The 17644-nt window shown below is 43.4% G+C and overlaps 1 protein-coding gene across 1 annotated transcript; it reads left to right on the top strand.

Annotated features, from left to right (window-relative positions):
- Positions 1-14603: 14603 nt before the first annotated feature.
- LOC119173815 (uncharacterized) lies at positions 14604-16956 on the top strand. The gene is made up of 4 exons (XM_037424598.2): positions 14604-14784; positions 15555-15726; positions 16340-16375; positions 16788-16956. The coding sequence occupies exons 1-4, from the start codon at positions 14604-14606 to the stop codon at positions 16954-16956; spliced, it is 558 nt and encodes a 185-aa protein (XP_037280495.2).
- The last annotated feature ends 688 nt before the right edge of the window (positions 16957-17644 follow it).

A 17644-nucleotide genomic window follows, 5' to 3' on the forward strand; every position in this document is an offset into this window, starting at 1 on the left:
CCAGATAACAAAGACACGTAGACCATTGAATCCATGAAGCAGGGAGTCCATCATTCGTTCAAAGATGGCGGGGCATTACATAAGCCGAAAGGCATGACTTTGAATTAGTAGAGGTCATCGGGTGTTACAAAAGCCGTCTTCTCACGGTCCATAAGGTCCAAGGCAATCTGCCAATAACCAGAACGAAGATCGATGGAAGAAAAATAGGCGGCACCATGGACGCAATCAAGGGCGTCGTCAATGCGGGGAAGGATCTGTGTCTTTCTTGGTGATGTTGTTAAGGTGGCGATAATCCACACAAAATCGCCACGATCCGTTCTTCTTTTTAATTATTACCACCGCGGATGCCCAGGGACTAGAGGATGGTTCAATATTGTCCTTCGCTAGCATCTTGTTCACCTCCTTCTGAATTATGCTAAGCTCAAAAGCAGACACTCTGTAGAAACGGCGGTGAACAGGGTTGGCAACACCTGTGTGTATGCGATGCTGGACAAAGGACGTCTGCCCAAGAGGTCAATCAATCAATCAATCAATCAATCAATCAATCAATCAATCAATCAATCAATGTTTTTTATTGGCATCAGAAGTGTACATTGTGAGTAAGTATGCAGGAGGAGGTCCCAAGGTAGTAAACCGCAGGCGGGACCACCTATGTTACTACAATGAAAAAGCTAAAATATGAATAACGAAAGAGCAAGTGACGGAACATTTCGAACTTTTTTTCTACACACAAAACAAGATATCAAAATTTAACAAAATTTAGCAGTTATACGTTTAATAAAGATACAATTTCCTCTTCAAAATATGAATATGCATTCAGTCTTTCACATCATGTGATGAAGAATTACACAATAAAATTGATGAAAAAACAATGCTCATTTTTCCACAATTAGTGCGAACTTTAGGTAATAACAGGTTATGGGCGACCGCAAATCTAGTATTATTGAAATTATCCAACAAGGTAATATGAAAGATGTCGATAGTGGGGGTACGGTGGAAAATTTTGAAAAACAAAACACACACGTTGTAAACGTACATTTGGGAGATCGGTAATACGTCAAGCTGGCGAAAAGTCTCATGGGATGGCGCTTGATGTTAAACGAAACTTATGAGCCTAATTGCTTGTTTTTGCAATACCTTTAACGGCCAGATGTGCACTGAATATGAATTACCCCATGATGTAATGCAATAACTGAGATGACTGTGTACGAATGCATAATACAATGCCTTCATAGTTTTGATGTTAAAACACATTCTTGACTTGACCAATGCCCTGATACCGTACGAAATCTTTTTACAAACAGAATTGATATGTTGCTGAAATTTCAGATGTGTGTCCATTATAGCTCCTAAAATTGAGGTATGATCACTTACAGGATAACTACTGAGTTCACATAAAGGTAAGCAATACATGATAGTTTTTTGTTTGGTGAATAAAAAAGCATAAAACAGGGTTTGCAAAGATTAGTAAACAATCTATTAGAGTTGCACCAGTCAACGAGACAATTAAGGTCAACTTGAAGTCTTGACACGAGAGTCTCTAAATCCAAGTGATGAGAAAAGAGAGTCGTGTCATCAGTGTAAAGTAAACATGAAGAATAATTAAGGCAACGTGGTAAATCATTTATGAATAATAAAAATAATAACGGACCCATAATTGAACCTTGCGGAACACCTCTTGTAGTGGGGTTGGGACGGGATGTAAAATTATCGACCGACCTCACCTGCAACCTATTAGGAAGAAAGCTCTGTAATAGCGTTAATGCGGGACCAGTTATGCCATAGTACGGGTGTTTGCGAAATAGGAGAAATGATCAATAGTGTCATATGCTTTAGTAAAGTCGACAAGTAGGTCGGTCACCAAAATTGCAAATATCCTGGTAGGCCCCGAGAAGATGTTGTAGGGCTTCAACTTACGGAGGCGGAAGATCAGTGGCGATCATGTCTACAATTTGATGGCTGCCCGAATGTGTTGCGAGTGATGTGCGCTGCGTTTAAATAAGGGTGTCTAAGGCAAGTACTTCAATTTGTGAATCGAGCAACGGACACAGGTGGGCAACAGAAATGCCTTGTGGAAGCACATAATTCATGTAGTCGAAATTGACAAGAGGTAGACAAGTTTTGTTATCTGTGCTGCTGAGCACTGTATAGGGCACTGCACAGTGTGCGCAAGGAGTACGTCAGTGAGAGGCGTAGCGTAATAGTCACCGTCGGGCACAGTTGGTGAGCACAAAAAATCGACGTACGTCACAGTTTTGGAGGGCAGGCGAACAAAGTAGCTGCATTGTAATCGGCATTCAGGTTGGTACGGGGCGGCAATAATTTGTGGCAGTTCAAGGCGGAGGACACCAGCGGAGCAATCAATCAGAGCAGAATTGGCAGCATGAAAATCGAGGCCTAGTATGAGGTCGTGGGGACATGTTGCAAGCACGGTAAAAAGGACGAACACTCGACGACCGGATACGATAAGTTGAGCTGTGCACATTCCGACGACAGAGACTGTTGCACCATCTGCAACTTGGACGACACTAGTCAAGAGGGGCGTGAGGACCTTCTTCATGCAACGACTAAAACGCGAACTCATAATACAGACCTGAGCACCCGTATCTATCAAAGCTTCAACAGGTGTGCAATCAACATATATTTCTAGGGTGTTCCGGTTCAAACGTAAGGGCAACAGAGGATTTTTGGGTAAGGTGGACAGGGCAGCTTCACCTCCAGAAGCTGCGCAGCCTAGTTTTCCGGGGACATACGGCGGTTAAACGATCGCGAGGGAGAGCGGCGACGCCCCATTGAACGAGGAGGGCGGCTTTGAGGCGGTGGTGACGACGGGACAGGGTGGCCGTAGTCCTCAGGGGCAGTGAATGCTGTAGACTCAGTGCGGGTCAGATAATGGTTGTTTGGTGGACTGAATGATTTACTGTAAGCGCAGTACGAGCCAGAAGACATAGATGGGCATTGGCTGCGGCAGTAACGAGCGATGTGTCCTGCGCGACCACAGCGGAAGCAGGATTGGTTTATCGTCAGCTGTTCGCCATTCAGACGGGTTCCTGGTTCGAATAGAGTACGGACGGTGACGTCGCATGTCCACAGAAGCTGTCGAGGGACCAGTATTATCCAGTGCGGGTGCAGTGGACAGGATACCAAGGTTAACGAGTTCCTGGTGGACAACAGCCTGAATCAAAGCGACAGCTGGCGTTGAGGCGTCGGGCAACGTCGGTTTGTTGGCAGCCGGGTAAGCGGCCTCGAGGTCACGTCAGACGATGCGTGTCACGTCTTCGGTTGTAGACGGATGACAAGGAGTGGCTTCGCAAGACGACGTTGCCGTGGTGTTGGGTAGGCGCTGGAACTGCTGCAAAATGCGTCGACTCTTCGCCTGCTCGAGACGGCGGCACTCTTTGATCACGGCGTCGATGGTCGTTACGTTGGTAAATACAAGCAGGCTGAACGCATCGTCGGCGATTCCTTTTAAAACGTGCGAAATCTTGTCGGCCTCAGTCATGTTGGGATCGGCCCTTTGACACAACGCTAAGACGTCTTGAATATAAGTCAAGTGGGGCTAAGTAGACGTCTGTGTACGTACAGCTAGTTGCTTCCGGGCATCAAGCTGTTGACCAAACGGGTTGCCAAAGAGGTCGCGGAGCTGTTGTTTAAACATTTCCCAGCTTGTGATTTCGTGATCGTGGGTCTCGAACCAGATGCGAGGGGTCTTGTCAAGATAGAAAATGACATTCGCAAGCAGAACGGTTGGGTCCCTGCCATATTGCTTGCTGACGCGCTCGTACATGCTAAGCCACTTGTCCACATTCGCGTTGTCCTCTCCAGTAAAGGTACCGGGATCACGGGGTTGCGTTAGGGCGACGTACCGGGTTGCTGTCGTTGCTGAGGTAGGTGGCGAAGCCGTATCCTCATTCGGAGCCATGGTAGCGCACTTAAGGAGGTGTCCACTGCGTAGCTCTGTTGTCAGAAGAGTAACGAGCACCTCCGCCAAAATGTTACGTGGAAAATAACAGTTGTCAGTCCGCAGCCACAACGCAGCTCACCGTTTGTTTGTTTGTTTGTATCCTTTAATCCATGGCTCGTACCCACTCTGGAAGATTGGCCAAGAGAACAAATAGTCTCATATGAACAATAACTGCATTATTGCTTACAACGAAAAAAAAAGGGGGGGGGAGTTGTATAGTTAAGACAGTATGTTGGAAAAAAAGAAATAAACCAAAGATTTAGATAGTGAGAAAAAAAATCACTAACAAAGTAGACACTAATAGCTACAACTTGATTTTGGGAGCCGACCAGACAGCTGGTTTTGCCAAACCCGATTATTTTGGTATGTCACGGATTTATCCAGAATAGAAAATTACTTTTCGACCCGTTTGGTTTTTTAATATTTGTTAACGAGGGCTCTATGTTGAAAAACGTTTAGAGTCTTGAATAAAATTACACACCGCATCGAATGCATCTCTGTGGCAATTTCCCAAAACAGAGGCAACAAAACTTAGAACATTTTCTGCGGTTAAATTTAAACCTAGCTTCGCAAATGGAATATCTAAAAGTCACCGATAACGTCCACTTCTTCATTCTCAGTCTGAGGCACCTTTCTTGGGTATGCGCCACTATGCCCTCTTTCTGTCAGCCGAAATCACGTAAAAATATTAAAGTGTTTTGGGCACAAATAAAAAACTAATAACACGCTTCACATAGTGAAAATTCCTTTAACATTTGAAGTACTTAGTGAAGTTAAATGCAAAGCGATGCGATGGCAATAAACTCTCCATAACAAGAATATTTTGAAGGTTACACCTGGTGGAAACAATCTGAATAAATTGTGCTCGAACGTTAGCAGTTATGCTCAACAAGTGTTTGCACTGTTCAAGAAGGCAATTCGACCACACACACAGACGAAAGGTCCGTTCAAACACAACTGCTGCTTCAGTGCTCGATCCGCTACACAGTCACGGGTGCCGGCACGGTGTCACGCTACGTTGCGGGTGAATGAAAATACCGGTGAAAATGAATTTAACGAAATCAAATGCATTAGCAAGTAGGCAAACTTTGCGTGGCACACCTAACGTGCTGCAATATGCTGTGTTTTCACCCGATGTATCAACCCGAGTTATCACGGTAGTGTTACCGCACAAAACAAAAAAGAACCGAAAATAACGACATGAACACCACGCCCTTGTTTACCGTTCACGGTATTTTTTGTGCAATAAGAAAAAAAGTAAATTAACTACCAACATGCCCAAGCACATGCGTCTTAAATACGGTTGATGCTTAGAGCAAACAGGCGCCGTTCCACACATGAATTAATTAGTAAACTAAAATTGATCTGCAACGTGAGCGGGCCCCGTTAAAAACGGCTGCCAGCACAGGGCACCGCAAAAATCTTTTCAATTTCTTCGCTGAACCTCAGCGGCGCACGCTCACTCTGCTTTGTACTCCAAACAATCTAAACAAACAAAAAACTTGCCGACAATCACACTTCGCCATCATCCCCGTGAAACAGTTCGGACAAATATTCTCGCTAAGTAAAAAAATGCTGATTTGTCATCAACTATTTGAAAACAAAATTGTTTGAAGGTGTTATTCTCGTGCTAATGCAGTTAACAAAGCGGTGAAAAGAAGAACGTGAGAGCGTTACTCACTATTTCACTTTGATTGCTCCACAATATGAATCCACAGGTCCAGTCTTCAGGATGGTGCAACTTCACAATAATCAGCAGTAACAGAACACACAGGTCGAGCACAGAGCGCATGCAAATTTCAAACTAAACACCGAGTAATAAACTCTACCGATCGAGAAGCCACACGCACCACACGCACACACACGGGAGGGTTTTTAGCCAGCGCCTCCAGTGACATGTAAGACGATGCCGGTCCCTGCCCCGCGCTCTGTGCCCCCGCGCAGCAATACCGGGTAGCGAAGGTTGTCTAGGTGAAGAGACTTCATGGCATCGGGGCACTCTCTGACTGGCGAGATACGGTTTAACGCTAGCTCCGGACCTCTATTGAACGTGCGGGTGCTGCTTTTTTTTCTTTTTTTGCGGCAGTGATCTGTTGCGTTGTACTCGTTCTTTAACAGTGCGTCTGAATCGCAGTGAATATTGTGACGGTGCAGTGCAGCCAGCGCGAGCTATTAGTGAGAACGCCCATTGGTAATAATCAGGAGCAATATTTAGCGCACCTTCCCCGACCTAATGCAGTGAATACTGGTAAAAAAGCTAAGCTGCGCTTTTCCCTTAGATCTATGGACCTTTAGGGACTGCACAATCAGGGTTACGCAAGCGATATTTTATCAGCACTTTCATTTCGGTAAAGACATTGCAACATTGCATGCATCGGCCGTCACACTATTCGGTGAGAACATATTCCCACGTGCGTACTGCTAGGAAGACGAAGACGACAGTGCGTACGCGCATCTGCACGCTTTTGCGCAGCAAGCAATAACTAGAAAGAAAAAGAATGCTCTGGCGCGCAGTAAATAAAAATACTGACCTGCTGCTACTCTCTCCACCTGTTAATTACTATGTCTGTTTTCACCTTGCGACAATACATTTGTACTTAGCTTGTAGTCCTTGGAACAAGACCATGACTGAAAATATTTCATCAATGCTGTTTTCTCACTACCTACAAAGTCAAGGCTTTGACTGAAGCACGTCTGCTGGAGAAGTTACATAAAAATAAAAGATCTACTAAATAACGTAGAGAGAGAGAGGGAAAAAGAGAGAGAACTAAAGAATGCGTTTCGGCTTCCTGAGGAGAATTTTCTTCGCAATTTAGTCAACAACGCTCCCATAACTGTGAGCGAGGCTGTGTCAAGGTCCCCGAAATGTCCTCATTCTGCTTTTTTCTTTATGGTTGGTGTCCTCTTCCTAATTTCCATGACGCACTTTTAAGGACACTTGAAGAGGAACATTCGCTACAGTAATTAAGTTAAACGTGCCTGCTAAAAATACACGACGTCAATGTTCATTTTTAAGGAATCTGATGGCCTGCTGACGTGGTGCTTATGGCTAAACGACTGTGCTGTTGTTTTTTTTTTGCAGGTGGCGGATGTTTTATCTCCAGCTTTAAAAGCCCCGATCTTAGGGGGGACGGGGGGAGGGGAAGTGTTCTATGCATGGCTACACCAAAGTGCGCAACATTACCTTGTTCAAGCATATCAGTGTATTTTGTAAGTTTTGACTAATCACGAAATTGACACAGATGGAAGAAACAGGTACAGGAGAATTGGCCCTTACTCTATTGAACAAGCGTCGCTCCTATTGTATCTTCTGTCCTATAGTAGTTTGCGTGCTTTATCGATGAAAACTGCGTTTCCGTCACATTACTTCTTGCTTCGGTTCATCACTAGACCTGCGCGCAGCTAGTAGTAGGACCCTAGCTGGTATCAAGATGGATAATGTATACTATGTATACTAATGGTATAAGCAAAACTGCCCGAGAATGTTGTGCATTTGTAGCCTTGTAGGCACGTGTGCTCAGATTTGGCTGCACGTTAAAGAACCCCAGGTGGTCGAAATTTCCGGAGCCCTCCACTACAGCGTCTCTCATGAACACATGGTGGTTTTGGGACGTTAAACCCCACGTGTCAATCAATCATTTGTAGCCTTGTTCATAACACCCCAATTGTAAGGGTGTAAATGGGGTGTTTTGAGGGTGTTTTATTCATGAACACCTCAAATTTAAAAAAATAGTGTGAAAACTGCGTTCATACAGGTGCTTTTAATGCGTACACCCGTTTTGCACCTTTTAGGGTGTAGAATGTTTTAGAGTGTACCTTATAGACATCCTTTACTACGTTTATAACACAAATACAACTACTGTGGGTGGCAAGTATCTAACGTAAAGCCGCATTACTACGTCCGTGGTGGAAGCAGTGAAAGCCTGTCGTCTGCAAGAACAAAGAAGTGTTGAAACTTTATTTAGCGTGAGTTTTTTAAACTGTTCTTCAAATTAAAACAAAGTTTTTGTTTCGAAAAGATTTTATGAAATTCTAAGCACTCTTATTTTCGCACGGCCATGTTTTTGTTTTCTTCGCAATCAACTACTCAAGCCAAAGCCATTCACAGCCAAAACCAGCTGTTATTTGTTTTTGTGCATGTAGCCAGTAGTAATTACGTTCGGTAGAAGATTCAAGGTAAAAGAATTAAATTTGCGCAAGGAAGCTTCATACTACATTTGTGCAATGTGCAAGAATTGCGCACAATTGCGTGTGTCTTGGTGTGCCGATGAAGTTCGAGTTGTTCAAGAAATCAACGAAATGTGTGGCATTCCAACGGCTCGAAGGTGATGGCTGGCGCCCGTGGCGACATACTTTATGGCAGTACCAAAAAAGTTAAGGTAAGTGGAACAGATTATCATGTAAAGAGTGCAGCTCGGCGGAAGGCTTATGTTACCGCACTCGGACGAGGTCTTGTGAAGGAACAGCCTTACACTCTCTTGCGAGCGTCAGACATTGTGCGCGTAACCAATTCTCTTTGACTACGCTGATATTTGTGGTGTCATGGATCATCGGTAGGGCATCACTTAGTAAGTGAATTCACAAAATCTGATAACATGCGTGTGTTTAATGATTGAGTTTTTTATGTGAATTGTAATAAGCAGGACGCTATTAGCGCTTGCTTCGTAGTTGATGAAAGAGAACCTGCAGTGCCATTTGCGGCTGGGCAGCATTTTGCTCGCTTTCAGGGAGGATATAATTTTTCACTTGATTCAATTCGCCTAGCGAACTACGTAAGTCGGTATAAGGAGCCTACATTCACGTTGAAGTGGTTAGTGGTTATTGTGCACTACAACACTGTCTTAAGCTATTTAAACGTAATCATGTATTTTCTCTGTATTGGGGAAGATGTTCACGCAATTTTATGTATACCTTCAGGTTGGCTTCGTTTTTCAGTAATGTTGTACCAGCCAGCATTCATGTTAGACATCTGTCTGTTTACTTGCATAGACCATGTGACAGTAAGCTAGAGTTTTTCATATTATGCTAGAATTTTTCCATTTAAACACAGATATTCTGCGAGCTCATAGTAGAATGAATAACACTGCTGTGTGTCAGTGGTGTTATTATCACAGTGTCGTGTTGTTGCTGATGCAAGAATAAGTATGAGGCAGAGGTATTTCTAATATCTGACTAGCTCATCAGACATGTGAGTGTTTTTTATCATGCACAAGGCCATAAGAAAAGCATGTGATGACATGACCAGTGCGCATTTTTCCATCATCCTTCTCTTCTCGCCTTGGTTGCACTAGAACACATATGTTAAGAGACTTAAGCAACATGCTTTAGTTGCACAATTTATGATACAGTACAGTCGTCAGTAATACAAGTGTATACACTGAAATCAGGTTTTAAAAGACATAGCGACTAAACCACAGTAGTGTTAGCACAAAGGGAAAATTGGAGACATAAGCAGAAGCGGGATGAGCACAGACTGGTGTCTGAAATATTCATTGCACAAAACCTAGCATAAATAACATTAGCAACATACCTGATACACATGTGGGTCTGCTAAAGCCTTTGTTAATTGTGGCGTTTCTTTTTTCGAACCGTACCTTCGTTCACACTAGGTGTGCAGCTAATGTTACTTTTAGTCAACTTTTCATGCCACATAGTTTTGTTGACAATCCGTTCTCGTCCCACATAATGCTTTTTTGTCTTTTGTTCTTATATTGTGCTGTTCATTACTTTGCAAACAAAATAAACTCTCCAGCCACCTATTGGCCGTAGTTTTTATGTTAAATTAAAAGAAAATACTGGCATGCTCTGAAGATAGCGACTTCTATTAGTGGTGTCCCTCTCTCTGTCGTTCTTTTCATCATTCTTGGTTTTTTTCACCCACACCTGCTGGCCCATTTCAGTCTATTTGGACTCTATGCAGTCGGCAGGCGTAGTATTGTTCATAACACTAAATACCCAAACGAAAAGGTTTCTCTTGATGTTCTGTAGTTCTGATATACATCAATACAATACTAGTAATCATAGATTAAACTTAAATCGGTGTTAGCTCTCATATTGCTCACAACTGTACTTTTGGCCCCAACGTACCTCAGAAATGTATCTCCATGATCTTATTTGTATTGCTTATTGTATGACATTCTGTCGCTAGTAAGCAACAAACACACACGAGATATGTGAAAATTACACTAAAACCCACGCCGTCGTGCTCTTGTTTTATTTGTGTGTTTTTTTACTTATAGCAGAATGTCATATATGTACCATATGCGTTGAACGAAACCCAAACAGCAGCAAGCATTCGCTACGGCTTAGTGCGCAACGCCTAATCATCACTAATGACAGTTGGGCAAATCCGGTAACATTGCGCATGCTCACGCCTCTCCACGGTGATTCCTAAACGGTACGCACCGTTGTCAATGTTTGCCGTTCAAGTTTCATTTGATGCTGATTGTACATACAAAATGAATGGTTGATGTACAAACACGTTTTTCAGCAAAGAAAACTGGGCTATTGCATTGAAACCTAAAAAAGGGCTGCTGCATGTTTACTTCCCACCTGTTTAAGTGGTTTGAAATACATTTAGGTTCCTCACCACACTTGAAGTAACACATCACATCGAGGCAGAAATTCACTGCTGTTTGAGTTCTATAATTTATTTATCAGGGTGCCTGAAAGGAGCCTGCACGAGCGATTATAGTGCAAGTAGCCAATTAGTTGTCATAGCCAGTTGAGGTGGCAATCAAGAAAGTGTGCGCTCCTATTACGATGGTGCGCTGCACGGTCGTGTAACTATAAAATATCTACTGTCCTGTTGGGAGCATATATAGGAAGGAGGAAGAAAGTTTAAGCGGAGAGACAGCGAGGTTAGCCAGTTCTTATACCGGCTGGCTACCCTGTGCTGGGGAAAGGGGTGAGGGGAATGATAGATGTTAAAAAGAAATGTTGCGAAGAGAGAGAGAAAGTACAAAAAAAATTGCGACAGAGGAAAGGCAACATCAAAGAGTATAAGACACTAAAGTCTGTCTCTGAGGCCAGTTGTCCGCAAAAAGCGCAGCAAAGCTTTCAAAGCCTTCTGGGTTGAGGATGGGCTTGGCCAATGACCCACAATCCTTTGTTCCGACAAAGGCCGACTGTCTAGTCTATCCAGAGCTGCAGTGAGTTCTTGTCTTTGCACGTTGAAATAGGTGCACTCACACAGAAGGTGCGCGATGGTTTCTTCGCAACTGCAGTAAGCGTATGTGGGAGAGCTGGCCATTCCGATGAGATAAGAGTATGCGTTCGTGAAGGCCACTCCAAGCCACAGGCGGCATAGAAGAGTCTCCTCAGCTCGAGATATCCTTGGGGGAATACGAAGCTGCAGATCGGGATCCAAGTTATGCAAGCACGCGTTTGTGAAGTCTGACGAGTTCCACTGTACCAGTGTGAGGTCACGTGCAAGTGAACGAAGTCTTGTAGCTGCGTCGGTTCTTGAGAACGGGATGGTTGTGTATTGGGTACCATCGTGTGCAGATCTAGCGGCCTCATCTGCGCGGTCATTGCCATATATACCGCAATGGCCTGGTATCCACTGATACACTATGCTGTGCTGTTTTTCGGTTGCTTAGTGATGAAGAAGCCTTATTTCAGCTACTAACTGTTCATTAGGTCCATGGCGAAAGGGTGATATAAGACATTGAAGAGATGCCTTCGAGTCTGAGAAGATCGACCGAATTCCCGGAGGTTCTTTCACTATAAACTCCAGAGCTGCATGAATGGCTGCAAGTTCTGCCGCTGTCGACGACGTGAAATGCGATGTCATGAATTTAATTGTGATGTTCCTCGCGGGAATAACCACCGCCCCTGTAGAGCTTACTGAAGACACCGAGCCATCCGTGTAAATGTGAAGGCGTCCGTTGTGCTTCTCTTGCAGGAAAAGTAATGTGGCCTGTTTCAGGGCTAGATGCGACAACTTTTTCTTATTTTGGATGCCAGGAATTGTAAGAAGGGCTTTGAGTGGGTGTAGGCACCATAATAGTATCGGCGGCTGTGCTGCATGCGTGAAGTGCAATGGAAGCAGTGCGCAATGCTGAGCTACAGTTGCGCTGAACGCTGAGTGGGGCCTGGAAGTTCGAAGTGAGGCTAGATGATATATGAAGTAAGCATATATAGCTACTCTACTATGTGGCTACGGGCATCTTTCATCAGCCTATTTCTGCGACTGTAATTTACTTTGCCTTACTCTGCATGCAACTATTACACCTCACAACCACACGCGCTTCAGCGATTGTCAGCTCAACTGGCTGCGGCAATAAGTTAGCCGCCTACTTTGCCACCACTGTTGGTGCAAGCTTCCTATATTATTCTTCTGCATGTGCATGTATGTCAGTGACTCCTAAAAATAGGTAAATTATGCCTACCTGTCCAGCTTATTGCAGCATTGTAGAGGTTGCACAGCTGCTTTGCCAGTGGGAAAGGCGGAAAGCCCTGAACATGAATTGACCTACGCTGCATTCGCTGCTCGGTGTTTCCATGGCATCTCTGCAGTCATGTTGGGTGAGTAAAGCTAGCTGGTTGCAAAGCAGAGAAAACGAAAACATGATAGCAACGCTTGAAGCACGTGCTTTCCACGTCGAATTGATTACTTGATCGTGCACTTTGAGGCTTGTATTTCTTAGAGTTCAGCTTCTGTTTGCCTTATATTTGTGTCCTGATGCTTCAACAGCAATGTATTTGTGACTATTTTACAATGTTTAGACAATATAATTCCCCTTCTTGGAAACAAGGCCTAATGAATGTGGCTGAACAAACAAATTATTTCAATTATGACAAAACACATCTGATGCTTTGCTCTCAGTCTCATGTCGCTCATGGCTTCAGCTGACTTCACTCTTTGTTTTTGAATGTGTTCATAGTGTTTTGTGGCACGTATAATATCGGATTCAAGTGGACATTTATGGCTGCATGGAACGTGCCATGTTGCTTTGTAACAATGGTTATCGGTGGTTACATATACGATGAAGGCACATGATGTACATTTGGAAGAGGTTCACCAAGTTGCAAATCATCGTCACATATTATTTGTGAAACAAATGCAAATGTCTCAAGCTTCCCAGTTTAAAAAGGCCCCGAAACCACCCTGAAGTCGAAATGTAGTTGTGGCGTTGCAGTGGAGCTGTGCAAATATGTAACGGTCAGATTTTTCGATGCATGTTTATACAAAAGAGGCTTCACTAGTTTTCCTGTGTCTGTCTATACTTGTTTAATTAGCTTGCTTCTCCTCCTAGCCGAGTGCACCTCCTCACCATGCGAAAAGGTAGAGCTGTGAGCTGATGAACACGTTTTGTGGGTGATTGGCAGGTGAAAATGTAGACATCACGGTAAACAGTAAAAAGCTGGACACTGCCGATTCCTGGACAAGAGAAGAAATTGTTTCTAGAAGCATGTACAGAGCCTGCCGCTTTTAGTGCTGTCGCTTTTGCCACTGTTGATCGCGAAGAAATTCTTAACTCGATGCATGTGTTTATTCACAATGTAGAGAAATTATCAGAGGTGGTTTATGATTATATTAGGCGAATACTTCCAGGAATATGCTTTGCTGGCCAAAAACACAGCTTGATTACACCTCCTAGCTTCTACCCTGCTGCAATGAGTTCGTGCGACGGAGTAGCATACATATTAACGAGAGAAAAAGAAAATTCAATTGGTCTTAGTGGTCCTATGGCAGCAATACCAAACCTGTCAGAAATATACTGAACTGCTAATACGGCTGTTACTAAACCATTCACAATGAATCTATCGTAATGAAAGGTAACAAATTCATCGTGAATTTGCGGCTTTCATTACAACAGAACCAGGCTGAGTTGTTGTTTTTTGCTTGTTTAATGTTTTTTAAAGGTGGGTAGGCATTATCTGGTGGTCGCTACCATATATAGAGTGAAAATAGGTTCGTTCAGGCTCTCTGCTTGCATCTCACAATAAGAGGGGTTTTTAGGACAAACTAAAGTCACTTCGACCTGTATTGCTGAAAAGTGCTTAGAGTAGTTGTGGTGCAGATATTGTTATATGCCCATTTCTTCTAGACAAATCGTTTGCCTACCCGGTATTGTATGTTGAGTTTCGATGAATTATAAATGCTCGTAGACCTTCGTTGACTGTAGAGCTAATGTATTTTAAAAACATGTCATGGCAGACAATAATTCAGTAGGTAATATGCTTGAATAATGCACAAGAAATAATAAGTCTAATATTACAGACTGTGCGCCCTTGCACGTATACAAACACAAGGTAAATGTACGTGGATAGATTTTAGTTTCATTCCTAGGATACACCGTGACCTATTTACTATATGGGATTGAGCATCTTCTGCCCTATTTAACTCATGTAATCACTTGGTGGTCAAAAAAAGCATCAGTAGCCTATCCTACCATTCTATGCCTACTCGTCCCTCTGAAACGCAGAATATTATTCGTCTTCACTGTGTTAAGCCGCGTTCACACTGAGCATTCCGGCCGCCGAAAGTGGTCCGAATCCGGTTCGGCGGCGGCGAGATCCGCCGAAAGAGCCCTCTCCGCGCCGATCACTCCCGGACCGATTTTTCCGGCGTCTGCCGCCGAATCGGCTCGCCGCGAACCAATAGGGGGCGCTAGCTGAGGAACTCGAAGAAATGGCGGCCGAGAGCAACTCGCTTGTCATGTCGCAGTCGAGTAGCGTGCGCGTAGCTGAAATGCTCATCGAATTGGCTCGCAACCACCCCGTCCTGTGCGATAAACGTCACCCGAAGCACAAGGACAGCTTGCTTAAGGACGACTTATGGGGGAAAATTGGAAGCGAGCTCGGAATGACTGGTAAGTACGAGTTTATGTGCCTGTATTGCTTTGCTCCTTGTGCTGTGGAAGTACTCATGCTTCTCGTCCGCGTTGCAACGTACGTGGAAACGCACGCGTACTGGCCGTTTGATCGTGCTCTTCAGCGCGCTGTTTAATGTCAACAACGGAAATGCTAGACAGACATCGTGCTCATTGAACGATGGGCTCAGTGATGCAGCTACGCTGCAGGGGAGACAGCGCGGGCATTGTGCACGTCTGTTCACCATCCTGCTTGCCCTGCGTTGTATTCACGAATGCCGCATGAGTTGAATTTGATTTGACACCGAAAGGCAGCACGTTTGTGCTGGCTTAACGCATTGTAAAGGCGCATCATTCGAAGCACGTTTGTGCTGAATTGAACACGGTAGCAACCTAATTTAAGGTCTAGAAACGTTTCCAAATACGCTGCTTAGCTGGTTGAATAGGGCGAGTGTGGCTATACTTACGAAAAAGAAGTAATGAAAGCATAGGTGTTTTTCTAAAGCAGGTACACTCTGCAGCAAGTCCTCTCCTCCTGAAATAAAAATTTATCACTACGCGCAGGGTTAAAAATAGCGCGCATTTGAACGAGCGAGTCATACAGCTATGCATACTTAAATTGTCTTGTGCATTACGTGCTGCTCTTTCGTCCCGTAAATATATGCAAGCAACTTACTGTTTTGTGAACCTAGCGACATTCACCTAGTGTTGGTGTAAAATTTTCGAAGATGTGAAAAGCATGCCTAATACGTAAACTGAATTCTTCACAGGAATGCAAGCACATGCAAAATTCAAGAACTTAAAAGACACCTTTACGAAACACAAGAACAAAATTAAGGGCTCCATGAACAGTGGTGCAGGGGCTGCAGATGTTCCCACCGTCAAATGGGTGCATTTCAAGGCAATGATGTCCTTGATGGGTCCCATACTCAAAGAACCAATGTAAGCCAAATTTTGTGATCATTTTTATTTTTTCATAAATCAATCATTGCAATGAAAGTGTACACAACTTCAAAAAAAAACAACACAATGACATACTTTTCTCCGGTATGCAGAACTGCCGGCCACAATTGCACATGCTAAAAAGAAAATCGCAGTTTGTTTACTTGCACAACAAATCAAGAATTCATTAATGCTCTTACAACAAAATACGTCAGCTGAGAACAAATATTGCAGCCACGATGAGCTGCTAGAACGGTAGATCGCTACTGCATAAGATTCTGAGCTTGGTAGTTATGCTGTTTTGCAATTTTAAGAGTGACACATCAGTGAACACGTACACACAAAATGCAAAGCACAAAGTAAACGTTTCATGGTTACTGATGCACTGGCCTCACTGCTTGTTGATGTCAAATAAGCTTAACAAACAAATCAGCATACTTTTATTTACAAAATCATGAAGACTACAATGAGGAAGCAATTACACCAAATGACATTAACATATTTGATTAGTAAATGTTTATAAAAATAACACAGCGTACTGCATAACTTGCTCATCAAAATTTTTTAAGACCTGATTGCTGTAGCATAACTAAAAAATGTTAATGTTTTCCAGCATTTCTACAAACGTAGGATTCATCAATCCCGATCGGTAAGTTGTAAGACAGGTACCAAATTAACTTTGCCAGCAGGAAAATGCATGATAGTGCTAAGAAGATGATGAAAACAATTGCTATCACCTAAAAAGCCGATTTCTGCATGCCTACCAAAGACGCTAACAATCAAATGAACGCGTGAAGGAATGGATGTAGTAGAAGTGAACGTTGTGAGGTGCACTTTTTTATGAGTCAAGCAAATAGGGCTTGCAGTGCAAAAGCATGTTACCCGATAAAGTTAACACCACTTGTGCATTCAGAAAATAAAGTTTAAGCAGTATCTCATCCCGTAATGTTATCGTGCTCTTGCGACATTCACCAACAATAAGTATTTCTCATTGATAAAATGTTACTTTCTCCATATCACAAATGTTTCACGCGAGTTCATCTTTCTGACGTTTCACATAGAGCATCAGGTGAGCGGAGTCCGGCGCCTGCAAGTAATAGCAGCAGTGGCAACGCAGATGAGGGCCAGGTCGACTATAACAACTATGTCACAGTCATCTTGGATGAGCCTCTAGAACAGCCTGCATCTTCGTCCGGTGTAACACCTGCAAACCCCGAGACAGACAGGTGACAGCAATTTTTTTAACATAAAATATCCGAAGTGAAACGTTGCACGTTTCATTTTACTATTTAGCTGTAATACAATATTCATGTACCCAACACCAATCTACTTTGTAGGTCAAACAGTGCAGACGGTGAAGAAAATACAAGGAAGCAGGCTGAGCGGTAAGTTGTTCGAACAGAACCCTGACAGCTTTTTTTTTATCCGGCATTCGCACTTGCTATATGTTACGATACTTCCCTTTGCTGGCGTTATGTCACTCAGTTTTGTTGTTTTTCACTGACAGGCCACGCAAGCTTCCAAGAGTAGCGGCCAGTGGTGCATCGTAAGAACTAAAGCTCTGACAATGTAACGAACATGTGTCTAAAGTAGGCATTGTTTTTTTTTCAGTTCATCAAAGACAACCTCCCACATTGACATCGCAAGCGAATGCCTTCAACAACTGCGTGCCGTCAAAGCCGCACAGGAATCCAAAGAAGAGCACGACCTTCCGTATTTTTTCGGCATGACATTGGCGCAACAGCTGCGCTTGTTAAACTTCCGCCAGCAGGTAGATGCTATAACAGCAATACAACAAGTGATGCAAAAAAAATCAGTGAAGCAAGGCTTGAACTCGAATTCAGCGATTAGCTTTAAAATGTTCTTTAAAATTGGACTTTTCAATTGGACTTTAAAGTGTTCTTTAAATTGGACTTTA

This window comes from Rhipicephalus microplus, chromosome 2 (genome assembly GCF_043290135.1).
Source record: "Rhipicephalus microplus isolate Deutch F79 chromosome 2, USDA_Rmic, whole genome shotgun sequence".
Taxonomy (NCBI): Eukaryota; Metazoa; Arthropoda; class Arachnida; order Ixodida; family Ixodidae; genus Rhipicephalus; species Rhipicephalus microplus.